This window comes from Garra rufa, chromosome 3 (genome assembly GCF_049309525.1).
Source record: "Garra rufa chromosome 3, GarRuf1.0, whole genome shotgun sequence".
Classification (NCBI taxonomy): domain Eukaryota; kingdom Metazoa; phylum Chordata; class Actinopteri; order Cypriniformes; family Cyprinidae; genus Garra; species Garra rufa.
Window position 1 is genome coordinate 68,155,113 of NC_133363.1, and position 15,228 is coordinate 68,170,340.

At 35.5% G+C, this 15,228-nt stretch overlaps 1 protein-coding gene across 1 annotated transcript in view; it reads right to left on the reverse strand.

Moving 5' to 3' along the window:
* The window catches only part of uacab (uveal autoantigen with coiled-coil domains and ankyrin repeats b), a 34,563-nt gene that overhangs the window by 12,721 nt on the left and 6,614 nt on the right, over positions 1-15,228 (reverse strand). The window contains exons 3-7 of the mRNA XM_073836546.1: positions 12,798-12,886; positions 11,626-11,690; positions 8,960-9,017; positions 8,456-8,526; positions 8,146-8,252 (exon numbers count right to left, since the gene is read on the reverse strand). Coding sequence (XP_073692647.1) covers positions 8,146-8,252; positions 8,456-8,526; positions 8,960-9,017; positions 11,626-11,690; positions 12,798-12,886 — 390 coding nt within the window. The remainder of the gene's footprint in view (positions 1-8,145; positions 8,253-8,455; positions 8,527-8,959; positions 9,018-11,625; positions 11,691-12,797; positions 12,887-15,228) is intronic.

Genomic DNA, 15,228 nt, shown 5'->3' on the forward strand with positions numbered 1-15,228 from the left:
AAGAAAATAACCATATAGTGGACTTCTATGGTCCCCTGAGTTTGAACTTTCAAAATGCAGTTCAAATGTGGCCTCAAACAATCCCAGCCAAAGAAGGGACTTTAAATATATATAAAAAAATATATATAAATCTCGCCCCCTACAGTGCAATTCGACTAGGTACAGATCTGGCCATTTAAAATGCGCGCGGGAAGTAAAGTGGTCTCGCGTGACGCCGGTGTATTCCAAAGGAACACGGAAAATACAATGACATAGGAAAGACATGATCAGTAGGGGGCAGTCATGTAACGCACTGGACTGGAGCAGGCTGAAAACATTGCTGCAAACTAAAAGGTACGGTAACCTGGAGGGGACACCTTCGGTTCACTTATGTTTGTCGTGGCCACACAAATGAATTCCTAGGAACGTCATATTACTTTTTGTCATTGCCACGAGATATTAATTCCTGGGAATGTCATATTATGTCGTGGCCACAAGATTATTTTGTCGAGGTAACGACATCCTTATGTTTAATGCATAAACAAACCTGCGTAACCATAACCCAGGATTATCAGAGATAGGTTTATTAATATTTTTTATTTTGAGTTAAGAAATGTTTTTATTAATTGTTATAGAAATTAATGCAATATTAAGTTATATATTAACAATAGGCAATGCTGTATATGCGAATGTCTGTGCGCGATGTAGACAGCATTCAAAAGTTTATCAAGAATTTATTACATATAAGTACTTCAAATTAAATAGCCCTGCAAGAAACATTTTATGCATCCTTAAGTCTTATCCATTAATTGATCCTTTTTTTCTGTAATAAATGTATTATTCGTTTATATTCAGTATGTCCCCCTTAATTTCGATCTCTTAACATTCCGAATCTAAATGATAAATGCTGACATGCCATGAAAGCTTTGATTATACTATATGGCATATATTCATTTTTAGTCTAATTATAACCTATATAGTGTTTCATTGTCGAGTGAATCATTCACGTTCCATTTGTAAATCGTATGGTCACACACGGGCATTAATACAATCATAAAGTCAAAACTTTATTGGCATAATTGTAGTTCACAATATTTGCTAAATATATGCCAAATAGCATATATAAAGTTATTTAGGTTAAGCGATTCACAATAAAGAAAAAAGTAGATAGCTCTAAATCACTTATTATTTATTCTTATTATAGGTTATTATTATTTCAATACCTGGTTAGGGCTATTTATTTTTAACGCCTGACAATTATGCCAATTTCGTTTTGACTTTTTGATTGTATTTATCCCCGTGTGTGACGATACATGATGTTTTCATTTACAAATGAAACTACGTGAATGATTCATTTCTCAGTAAAACAGTTTAATATTTATATAGTCTAGTCTGTTAATTAGACTAAACAAAATAAAATATGTTCAATTCATATTTTATATGTTCAATTCTTTAGTTAAGAGAAGGAATGTAGGCCTATTTTACTGTGTGACGATAAATTATTTCCAAATGAAACTACGTGAATGATTCACTCTTCAGTTATTTGTCTATTAGTTAGACTTAATAAAATACAATATATGTTAAATTTAACCTTTAAACTGCATTCCAGTAAAAAACCCAGTCATAGCACCTTTACAGTATCATTTACATTCAGAATGTTATGTAACGAGATCAAAATGAAGGAAAAAATAACGAATACAAACGAATAATACAAATATAATGGGAAAAAAAGAAGGTCAGTCAATGGACAAGATTGTGGGATGCATGAAATGTTTCTTGCAGGGCTATTTAATTTGAAGTAGGCCAACATGTAATACATGTAAACACTTGTGAAATTGCGCACAGACAGCATTAGCATATACAGCATCGCCTGTATAATTATTTAATATTGTATTAATTTCTATAACAATTAATATAGGCAAACAATTTCTTAACTCAAAACGAAATATCTCAAATAATCCTGGGTTACTAATGTCACGCAGGTTGGTTTATTCATTAAACTCGTGGCCACGAGAAATGCATGTTGAGCAAAAATACATTTCACGAAAATAATATAAAGATTACAAAACAAAGAAAACAAATGGAATGAGGGATATGCTTTAAAGTTCACGTAAAAGCCAAATATTAAGCGGCATCCTTCATGTTTTCTTTAATCAGCAAATACTTAACATTTTTGAATTATATTCACCTTCTGTTTTTATGACAATAAATTTTGAATTTTGAATTCTTATTTTTTTTTTTTAGAAAAACGTCAGAACACCGGTCTCAAAAGTAGAAGCGAAAGTCTTGTTTCCACCAGCGCGGATTTTTTTTTATTCACCGTAATTGATGGATGTCTTACAGAGCCCCTTACATCACCTGTAGAAGAAAAATAATTAATCCGTGGGGACGGTTTTGCAATTCGTTCCCTCAGTTTATAAACCGTACCCACGAATTCTTAAACTGTTCCCTCGGTTTAATAAATCGTGCCCACGGATTAACAAACCGTACCCACGAATTTCCAATCCGTGCGCTCAGATTTTGTAAACCGTACCCTCGGATTTTGAATCCGTACCGACAAATTCATAATCCTTGCGCACGCTTTAGCAATCCGTTCCCACGGGTTTTAAACTGTACTCACGGATTTGTGGCCCCGATCAGTAGAAACAGTATAAGCTGTTTACGTCATAATACTTAAAATAGTAATTATTATTTTAATTTATAGGCTAAATAAATGAGTGCACAAATGTGTTTGTTCATTCTTAACATGCAGACTCATTTTGGTGATTTTATGATAATCTTTTTACTCAGAGTTAGATGCATGCTTCACTGTTAATGTAATTATTAAATATGAAATATATTAGGCTACATTACTTTTTACCTTCTCCTCTCCAAAACTCGTTTTTTTTTTTAATTCAGGTAATTTTATATTTTGAAAAATATTATATAAAACAAAGCCGTTTGAACAGCGCTCTTCACTTATTATTTTATTTTGGTACCATGACCGCACTTACAAAACAGGCTTCTTTTTATCGTTTATTTTACATTATAACCAATAGGTTAAAACACATGATGTTTTGGCAGCTAATCTATTGGTGATTAATATAAAATAAAGCTAAAAACTCTGTTTTGTCAGTGTTGCATAGTCTCATATAGCCTACTGAGAAATAAAGTTTAATAAATGCAAAACAATGCATCCAGCATATAAACAGGTGTCCTGGTTGAATTTGGGGGCGGGGCCACAAATCCGTGAGAGCAGTTTACAAACTGTGGGAACGGATTGCGAAAGCGTGCGCACGGATTATGAATTTGTGGGTACGGATTCAAAATCCGAGGGTACGGTTTACAAAATCTGAGCGCACGGTTTGTTAATCCGTGGGCACGAGTTGTTAAACTGAGGGAACAGTTTAAGAATTCGTGAGAACGGTTTATAAACTGAGGGAACGAATTGCAAAACCGTCCCCACGGATTAATTATTTTTCTTCTACAGGTGACGTAAGGGGCTCCGTAATGTCTAAAACAAAAATAAGGAGAATCCTAAAACATATATATTTCTTAAAATAATAACATCTGAACTTCATACACAACAATACGGCAACGACTTTACAACAGGACACATTGTTTTATTTTAATTTTATTTTTTAGCTTGTACACCAATGGATTTCTGATGTCGGGATATTTCAGACAGCATCTCCACAGCTTAATCACTTTAGTATTAAACATACGGGTCAGGAGGCGGGTCGGGTACAATATTTATTTTTTTTATTCTGCGGTCCGAGTTGCGGGTGGGTTATTTGAAAACGGTCGGGTTCGGGTTGTTTATCCACTGACCCGCGTGTCAGGTTGGACACTAATGTTTTGAAAAAAGTGGAGCGTGTGAGGAAAGCTTTCCCCTTCTCCCTGGCATGCATTTGAATGCTGAATTCGAAATGCAACTGAATGCAGTCGGAATCAGCCCCCAGCACCCCCAAGTCTCCAAATGTTGATTACAACAAGGCAACAGACAGCATTCAACACCCCACCCCACCCCCACTCTGCCATTCATAAACATTTCGCTCTTTATACTGCATGCCGCTTAACGCTGATGCCTCATTAACGGCTACTTTTCAGAAAACTGAAAAAAAAAAATACACTTCCCTTTGGTTTCCCAGAACAGACTTAAGCCTAGTTCCAGGCTAAAATGATGTAAATCGGAGCTGTTTAAAGATGAAAAAAAAAAAAAAAAACCTTACTGATCGTTGGTCGGAGATTCAACCCGCAGTTCGTGACTGGAAGCTGTTAAGAGACAGACTTAATGAACTTCTCCGAAATAGAAGAACTACTTTTCCACTTAAAAAAAAAAGAAAAAGAAAAAAAGGTGGAAAAAAATTGCATAACTCACTGGAGCACTTTTGATACTTAACATTGTATTTGTTGTCAGTCATATAGGCTAAGCTTTATTGTTTTGAAAAGTGAGCCTTCTGTTTATTTGTCTAAATTATTTTCTATATTAGGATATAATACTAGGCTAGTATTTATGGACATTAGGCCAAATCTACATGGGTTTCTTCCCTTTCACTTCAATTAGTTTTTAAGAAAAAAGAAAAAAAAACTGCATGGGCAGTGCGTCATAATAATGTACGGCATCAAAATGTAAGAACAAATCTAAAGACAATAATAATAATAATAATAATAATAATAATAACAATAATAATAATAAAATTAATTATTAACACTCCTAAAAGTACAGTATAGTGCTCAGATACACTTACGGTAGTGACCTAACCCTAGTTGATACTTTATTTCAACTTTTCAATTATTTCATTAATTAACTAATAAACAAATGCCTTTCCGATATGATATAAGTGAAAAGGGAGACGATTTCGAAAATGATTTCACCAAAAGGCGGATGCGAACTCGGGTCTCCCGCGTCAAAAACGATATGTTACTCGTATTATCACTTACGCCACTGAAAATGTTGCAGTATAGCCGTCTTTTGTAATATTTGTAAATATGGAGTATTTGCATTGTGTAAAAACATTAAATAAAAGGCACCAGACTACAGAAAATGGCATATACTAAAGTATTTATTTTTCTGGGGGAGGACCCACCCACATTTATTTTGCTTCCGACGCCCATGCTTGATGATGAAGTATAGTCTATAGGATATAACAAAGTGCTTTTCCAGTCCCGATTCCACAAGGTTTTATTCCGCATCCACCCGCTCCCGCTATAGCTATTAACTATATTATTCGCCCGCTGCCCGCTTAGAATAAATTTCTAAGCACCAAAATCGCAAAAACAAATCAAAATAATAATAGTAATAATACTAATAAATAAATTAATTAATTTTTAACTCTATAAAAACTAGTTTATATTTATCCTCTCCATTTCTATTCCTCTCTACTCAAATTAATTGTCAGTGTATCTAAAATTGTGTATCTTAGAATCTTAACATGCATATCTTAATTTGATGTTGCTTTAAAACGCTGAAATATATAATGTATTTTATTCTGAAGGTGAAAGTGGTCCAGTTATTTAACTGCCTGCGGCGCCGTCAGGATCACGTTTTTTCCCCCTTTTAATTAAGTGGATACAGCTTACAATACTCGTTCAAGAGTAAGGGATTGCTCAAAACTATGCTATTTTACATATTTCTGTTATTTGTGTACAATCACAACGAAAAAACAGATGTGTATGCTATTTGTAAAAAAAAAAATGTAAACAAGATGCTGGTTCAAGGGCGCGTCACAGAAATTGCCTACAATTCTGCATATAGGCTTGCTACTTATTAATTTTATTTTATTTCGTTTTGTTAAATTATTATTCATTAAGAAATTTATATTTCGCATATGGGCATTTTTATTTATTTTACATACAGCTTTTTTGGGTTTTCTCTGTGCATAAGATCTGCCCGTGATGTTCTGATGTTTATGCTGCTTTTTGCTTGTGTACAATTAACCCCTCAAAACGAATTTAACTGTTATTAATGTGTCACAGCCACGTTTCAATTTAAATGTAATTTAACACAATCTTGTCGTTAATAATAACTAAACGCGTCGGTTGTCCTTTGGAAAAAAAAACAGAAATTAACATTTCTATTATCAATGCAGTCTAATAAAAGTTCAACAGGAAAAAAATAAAAGAAAATAATAATAAAACTGCTCCTGCTTATGAATAAATTTTTGCTTGATGATGAAGTATCTAAATAGTCTATAGGATATAACAAAGTGCTTTTCCAGTCCCGCTTCCACGAGGTTTTATTCCGCATCCACCCGCTCCGCGCTATATTAACTATATTATTCGCCCGCGGCCCGCTTAGAATAAATTTCTAAGCACCAAAATCGCAAAAATACTGTAGTTTATATTTATCCTTCCCATTTCTATCTGTCTCTACTCAAATTAATTGTCAGTGTATCTAAAATTGTGTATCTTAGAAAAAGAAAAAGACGAACTACCTCTTAAACATGCATATCTTAATTTGATGTTGCTTTAAAACGCTGAAATATATAGCCTAATGTATTTTATTCTGAAGGTGAAAGTTGTCGAGTTATTTAACTGCCCGCGGCGCCGTCAGGATCACTTGATTTTTTTCCCCTTAATAAAGTGGATACAGCTTACAATACTCGTTCAAGAGTACGGCATTGCTTAAAACTATGATATTTTACATATTTCTGTTATTTGTGTACAATCACAATAAAAAAAAAAAAAACAAAAAAAAAACGTGTAGGCTATTTGTAAAAAAAAAAAATTGGAAACAAGATGCTGGTTTAAGGGCGCATCACAGAAATTGCCTAAAATTCTGCATATAGGCTTGCTACTTATTAATTTGTTAAATTATTATTCATTCAGAAAAGAAAAACATATATTTCTTATGTGGGCCTATTTTATTTATTATTATATATAGGTTTATTGGGTTTTTCTCTGTGCATAAGCTCTGCGCGTGAGGTTCTGATGTTTATGCTGCTTCTTGCTTGTGTATAATTAATCCCTGAAAACGAATTTAGCGGTTTACGTCAGTTGTCGGTTGGAGAAATAAAATAACCGAAATTAACATTTCTGTTTCCGATGCAGTCTAATAAATGTTCGTCAGGAAAACAAAGAAAGAAAACAAAATAACAATACAACTGCACCTGCTTATGAATAGGCTATCTTTTTGCTATTGGTTTGAACCATAATTTCAGGAAAGAGGAATCATTGAACTATTGTACTGGTATTTGTGACCAACGCCCCCTAGAGCTGGCCATGGTGTTTGGCTACAGAATGTTGTTCCTTGCGCCACCTGGTGGATATTATATGAAGTGCAACAACGTTGTAAAAAAATCTAAAAAAGCCGCTGCGGCAGGACGCGTGCCCACGCGTGCCGAATTGCAGGCTGCCGCGTGAAAATAGACGCATTTTTAATGGCCAGATCTGTATACGTCATCCGCGCTAAAATATCAAGGTGAAAGTCATCATAACTTGCGTAGTTTAGACCCAGCTCCCAGCCCAACTTTGAGAATAGATTAACGGCGATATTTTTTTTATCGCGCGATAATAGTCTCACGTTAACGCAGCACGTTAACGCTGATAACGGCCCACCACTAAGAAAAATATTTTGAAATATTTTTCTCAAAAAACTATTTCTATATGACTGAAAAAAGAAAGACATGAACATCTTGGATGACAAGGGGGCAAGTACATTATCAGTAAATGTATGTTCTGGAAGTAAATTCTCCTTTAAGTCTTTCAGAGACACTTCCTTCACTCTGAGGCATATTCATTTTGGTGTGAAAGGGCCTTTAGAGTTGCCAAAAATATAACTTTTGTTGTTTTGTGTTATTAAAAAAACAAATAGAACGTATAGTAACAAAGAGTAACGTAATATTACTTTCCATAAGTAATGCAATTAGTTACTTTTCAAGGTGTAACGCAATATTGTAATGCATTACTTTTAAAAGTAACTTTCCCCAACACTGTAAACCATTGTGTTTACGATTATGATGATAAATTAAAATATTATGCTAATAAATACCAAATTGCATGATCAAGCAGCTAAAATAGCTGGAAGCATCTGACACTGGAAGCCTTACACAAAAATAAGGTGGATAAAATCTAAAGAAAACTCTGAAAATTCAGTAGTTGAATAAAATCAAAGCAGGGCAAGAAAAACAAGAAAAGAGACCAACTATAAAACCAACTACTGAGAAATATGAATGTGACATTTACTTATTCTGTTTGTCTCTGATTGTGATGTCACTTCCTCGTTCTAACAGCAGCTGACAGATGTGTGGATGACACATTTGAGTGGCAAGCACCAATGGGGTCCGACCATCCTATAAACACACACATAAAAGTGCACATTTGCATCAACTCAAACAGAAAAGACATAAAAACCTCCAATCAGAGAGAACATTTGAAGATAAAGTACATCTGTGAGAAAATAGAAAAACAGAACATTTGTCCAGGTGAAAAGAAAGAGAAGACATAAAGTTGTTATCAGGATATTAAATATCCCACAAGCCACATATTAACTCACAAAGTCGCTGGCATTAACTGATGCCCCGCTGTCACAGAGCAGCTTCACACTGGAGGAGCAGCCAGCCATAACTGAAAAGACAAACAATAATAATATTCCTTAACATTTCCCCCAAGCATGCAAATTAGATTCAGTAGACTCATCTGACATCACACTCAAAAATAAAAAAGAAGAAGAAAAAATGAATAAATAAAATCCAAAACCTCCACTGGGCAATGAGCAAGAGCTCTAAATCTTACATGAAAGCCTTCTGAGGGAAGGAAAATACACCCATGAACTACATCTTATTGATTACGACTGCAGCTGCCTCAAAGAATCACATTCAGCGTTCATCCATTACCCCTTCCCTCCATCCCCCCTCCATCTCTGCTTTACCACTTGTTGTAGGAGGGAGTAAAAAAGAAGGAAAGAAAGAGCCAAGAAAATGGAGGGAGCGGAAAACCCCCAAGTTAGATGGAAAAGAGGACTGCAAACCTTCAAAATGTACAAAGCTTTTTTGCTTACCAGCATCATGCAAGGCTGTTCTTCCCTGCAGGTCCACGTTTCCCACTGGGCAATTGTGCTGAAACACAAAACACTCGTCACACTCACAGTCACGCCATTCACAAACACTTCATGGCCATTAAGCTTTAAAAAGGTCAGAGGATGAGGCTAAACTTTCGAAAACATCCATGATGACTGCCTGCGCCTAAACAGATGAACACAAAAATCAAGAACAGACCAGAATGACATGGATGTGTGAGACTCTAGTTTGAAGCTTTGAAATGATTCTGAACCCGAGAAGTGAAACCAGGTCAAGCAAAGGAGTGTTGCTAAGATACTGGCCTCAGTGGTCTTCAGTCCCACCACCCCCTGTGCCCTCATTTATAAAATCTCTTTTACTCTTTCCATATTCCACTCTCTGTCCTACTTTCTCAAGCCCAATATTTTCTCCACCTCTTTTTTGCTACCTCTAACAAAACAACTCCTCTGACTTCAGTCACTATAAAAACCTTTTATGCTCTAGCAACAGCCTCCAAAACCAGTAGCAAGGTCACATGGTTCTGTTGGCTAACTGTGTCCTGCGTAACTCTATCTGATGGGCTCTAGGAGCCAGTGTCAGATTGCACATGATGATGGCATAGAAATATAGACGGCAGGTTACAGTACGGACAGCCTGTCAACACTGCACACACCCGCGAAAATACTCTCACCCATGGCAGAGTATTATGTTGGATTACGCTTTATATTAGCTGATTTCGAAGGCAAGCTTTCAGATACTAAAACTCATTTTTGCATAATTAGTTGAGTCAGATTTTTCTAATTTTGCTCCCTGCGGTATAAAGTAATTAACACAAACAAGTCACTGTGACAAAGACGCTGTTGTCATAGTCATCAACAAGCAAGTGATAGGAATCATTTCCTATCTTAATTATCTCGAGCACCATCACTCTCGACGGCAGAGAGACAGAGCTCTTGCAAAATGTGTTTGTGGATTAATTGATTGAAATTAAGCGGCGTGTCTGTAAACAAGCTCTGCTCGATTTACCTTCAAACAGCATAATTTTCTCACAATCAGGATGTCAGGTTCAGCATTATGCAATTGAGCTCAGGTCATTGCTTTATTAGTTACACTTTGTTTATGAGCCTTTGGGCTAGAATATGCTTACCAATAGTAATAAAGGCAATAAAGGTCAAATTGTTTGTTTGTTTGTTTGTTTGTTTGTGAAATGCAGCTCTTTCTTGAACACACAGATGACAATGAAGTAGAGCTTGGTATCCGCCTATGATATAGTACACAAATCAGAAAACATACTCTTCAATGCCTAATTTAAATTAGTAAATTGTTCATTTTTTTAATGAAAATAAAAGGGACCATACAAAAAAAAGCATGTTATTGTTTATTTAGTACTGACCTGAATAAGATATTTTACATTAAAGACGTTTACATATAGTCCCCAAAAGAAAATAATTGTTTAACTTATAAAAATTACCCTGTTCAAAAGTTTACATCCTCATGTTTTTTAATACAGTGTTGATACCTGAATGCTCCACAGCTGTTTTTTTGTTTAGTGATAGTTGTTCATGAATCCCTTGCTTGTCCTGAACAGTTAAACTGCCTGCTGTTCCTCAGAAAAATCCTTCAGGTCCCACCAATTATTTGGTTTTCCAGCATTTTTGTGTATGTGAACCCTTTCCAACAATGACTGTATGAATTTGAGATCCATCTTTTCACACTGAGGACAACTGAAGGACTGATATGCAACTATTACAGAAGGTTCAAATGCTCACTGATGCTCCAGAAGGAAAAACACACGAAAGGTGAAAACTTTGAATTTGAAGATTAGGGTAAATGTAACTTATTTTGTCTTCTGGGAAACATGCAACAATCTTCTGTAGCCTCCGAAGGGCAGTACTAAATGAAAAAATATGATATTCAGGCAAAATAAGAAAAATGTACACATCTTCATTCTGTTCAAATGTTTTCATCCCCCAGCTCTTAATGCATGGTTTTTCCTTCTGGAGCATCAGATGTAAACTTTTGACACCAGCTGTATATTTTGATGAAATAAATACACTTGGGATACATGAGAGACTTCAAAAACATTAAAAATCTTATCAACCCTAAACTTCTGAATTGTACATTATAATTCAACATGATTCATCAAATTGCCATAAAACTATAAAACTAGATTGCAAATATGTGATAGAGAAGAAATTCAGAGAAACATCAGATAAGAGATTCATAAAGTGTCTCTTCTCTGTTGTTTGCCTTTTCTGTTGTTCAACACTGCATCTCAATGATACAGCTTTGACTGTGCTGAAAAAACTGTTGAGAAAATGCATAATTGAACTTCAGGGAATGATACAACTCAAAAATCATAAATATAACTAGAAAAATAGAAGTATTGACCAAATATAATGAGAAAACAAGGACACATTGATACAAGATTGTATCGGCAGAGCCTTACAATGGAGGCCATAAATAATTATCTTTCTGAAGTTCAACTCATCACAGTCCTCAAAAGACCTCATATATACTCTTCGAAAATCTGATTCAATGCCTTTCCTTCACATCAAAAAGAGGATACAATAGAGCAGAAATTGACTGGCTTTAAAAGAAAAGAGTTCAAAAACACAGCGAGAACACTTCTCCTTACAACTGTGTTGACTGTAAAAAGCAGTTTTACCTGGAGTAGTTTTTGCACGCACAGTGACTGGGCATTTCTGGCTGCCAGGTGTAAGGCATTTTTTCCTACAGGAACAAAACAACAAATCAATAGAAGCCATTAGATAACAAAAGTCTTTTAGATTAACCAATCATAACCAGTAGAGACCGATGTCAAGAGTCTAGTCTAGTGAGAGTCTAAAAAAAAAGGCACCACATCTATTCCAATTTCACATAAAATTGTTCTTACAAAGGTTCGCCAGAAAAACTCACTCTCTGATGAAGAACGCGTGGCTATATCATTTACATTTACATTTACAGAGATGTTTCAACCAATAAACCATTCAACCATAGTTCAACCAAAAAAGCCATTCCAAAAGGTATCTTTAAAAAATCCTGAGCCATTTCTGTTCCTCAATTTGGAAATTATTGGTTTGGAAGTTGGAACAACATGACAGAGTACATTTTTTTGGGGTACACTATTCGTTTAAGATAAGTTTACTTCCAGAATTAAAATGTCCCGATTAGTATATCACCCCAAAGTGATCCAAGATGTTCATGTCTTTCTGTACTCTGTTGCATAGAAATTGGATTTTTGAGAAAAACATTCAAGGTTTTTTCTCCATATAGTGGACTTTAATAAGGATCAACAGGTTGAAGATCTAAATTGGAGTTTCAATGCAGCTTCAAATGGCTCTACACGACCCCAGCCGAGAAATAAGGGTCTTGTCTAGCAAAGTGTGACCTTTCCGACATGCTTACGTAATGCATCGCAGAGCTAGAGTATACATTTTTTTTTTTTTTTTTTACAAAATGACCAAATCGTTTCACTAGATAAGACTATTCCTCAGCTGGGACCGTGCAGAGTTACATTGAAACTGCAGTTTGGACCTTTAACCCATTGGCTCCCATTGAAGTGCACTATATGGAGAAAAACCCTAGAATGTTTTACTCAAAAACCTTTATTTCTTTGCGACTTAAGAAAGAAAGACATCTTGGATGACATGGCGATGAGTAAATCATCAGGAAATTTCTATTCTGGAAGTGAACCTTTCCTTTAAGGAGGCTGAACAGACAGTTTTACACAATTTACACAAAATTACATTTAGAGGATAAGATAATTTAAGGAATATATTTTCTCATTATACGAGTTCCCTGGTATTCAAACTCGCCCATCTAGAGCAAAGTCCTCACCTGTGGCATCTGTGGCTGTGACATCCACACCATGATTAAGAATGAGATTCAGGCAGTCAAGATGTCCTCTGGAGGCAGCAAGATGGAACCTGAAGAGTAAGAGACAGAGAGAAAAGAACAAAAATAGAAGAAAGGGTTAAAGTTGTGACAAGTGCGTGCTGAAAATTGATGCCTGCTCTTACCACCATCATCAGCATTCTAGAGGAGGAAAGGACTACCATCAAGAGAAACTCTCTCTCTCTCGCTTAAATGCATCTGCACGCGAAACTTCTTACTTTACATTCCATAAGCATGCTTTTTATTCATATCTCACATAAACATACTTCCATTATCAAAATGATGGCCAAGATAATGTACATATTTAATGAATTCACATTCACTTCTTTCTTCATATGCAAGATGCAGAATTGATCACAATCAACACTTTAAGCTCAGAGGTGAGAATGTCCTCTGAGACATGTTGTAAAGAGAAATGTGCAGATTTCACCTGTGTTTGGAAAGTGTTATTTTAAACAGTGTTGATGGTGAAAAGCCAAACATGCAGACAGGCCTTTGACCTGAAGCTTAACGTGTGAAATTGTGGATAACTCCACACACTAGGGCTGCACGATATATCGTAAAATTATCATTATTGCGATATTAGTATACGCGATATCAGTATTGCAGAGAGTTGCGATAATTGACATTTAATTTATGTGCCAAACATTTGTGCGTTGCATGCATAGGTTGTCCTCATTTGACCAAACAGATGGGGGCTTACTATCTTTATACCCGCCTCCCAAGTAGGTTCTATAATGCTATTGGCTAGAACGGGCGAACAGGTGAACCTGGTGGCTCAGAGCAGAGAATGAAAAATAAATACGGCAGGAGTATGAATGGAGAAAATGACAGCAGCGCTGAACTTTTGCCTAAAAAGAACTGTACAGGAATCAATTGCCACCGTTTATGCTCCCAAAATTTAATCTGCACAACCTCAAATTATATTTGGGAGCATTTGTGCGAGTGCGAGAAATTGTTGTGGTGCGACCTAGTTTCATTTCTTTACAAAACTTTTGCTAACCTAACTACTGCACAGACTGCTATGAGCTGATGCGTTCGCCGTTCTCTCCAACATTACATAACCATTTAAACTTAATCTTTATTGTTACCTTTAATGAAGATTTGAGATATTAGCCGTCTTCCTGTCACTGACGATGCGCACCGCTGAACTAGGAACCGGACGTTTTTTTTCTGAAACCTCTGTTCCGGATTTGCACAAACTGTATTGCAATTAGGGGTGTGTGGTATGACGATTTTTGATTGTGGACAGTAAAAAGGTTCTGTACAACGCGGCATTCATTCACATCAGAAGATAACTCAGGGGCCGAGTTCCACTCACGAAGGGGAGTATTTTCCACTGGGGACACGCTTTTCAAAATCCTGTTGGTGTCCTCTGACTTTCAAGTGGTTTGTTAAAATAATCTCTTGTATTGCAGAGTGCATGCTATGCACTGCCGAAAGTTTCACGCGATCCTTAAAACGAAACCAAAAGCAAAACGCGTAGGCTACGCACATTTAAAAGCAATTTTAATACCCCACGTTTAGAGAGCGACTCCCCAATGCACGCAAATTAGGCTAGATAAAATATCTAGGCTGTTGTTAGAATGTGGGCTATAAGTTGTAAATTTGTCTATAACTCTGTATCATACTTAAAAAAAAAAAAAAAAAAAAAAAAAATATCGGTCTCTATTTGCACTTTGAATATTGAAAGAGTAGTCTACTTTGAATATGGCTGCATTTATTGTCTATTTTTTTGTTATTTATACTGTAATTTAAAAAAAAAAAAAATTGATTCTGAGGTTTTCAGAAACAGCCCATTTGATTTGCCTGGCAATTGGAATCCGCCATGAAGAATCAAGATTGGTGCATTACTAAAAAGAAATTGGGTGCTCCTAAGATGCTCTTACATGTAAATAAAAAGTAATGTTTCAAAGCAATTCATTTTGTGTTTGCAGGTCTATGGTAACAGCAAACCAGAAATCAGAATATCTGCCGAGTTAAGTCATTCATAGTGTTTTAAAGTCAAAACTTCCTTGACAATTTTTTTTTAGCCTGAACTAGATTTAATTCGGATGACAGAAGAATATCTATTACCTGTTTATTTTAGCATCATCATTACGTATATAAAAGATTTTAAAAAATAGATAATAATAACAATAATAATTATTAAAGCATTTCTCTAGGGAAATGTAATATCTCAAGAAATATCGTTATCGCAATATTCAACACCAATATCGCATATTTTCCCAATATCGTGTAGCCCTACCACACACTGTCCCAAACAACCACCCATGGAGTGATTGATAGGTGGCTATTTGTTAGTTAGAATTCAGAACAGAGAATATGTCCCAATACTGTTTCAGCAATGTGGCGATTCATCACAATCCTTAGT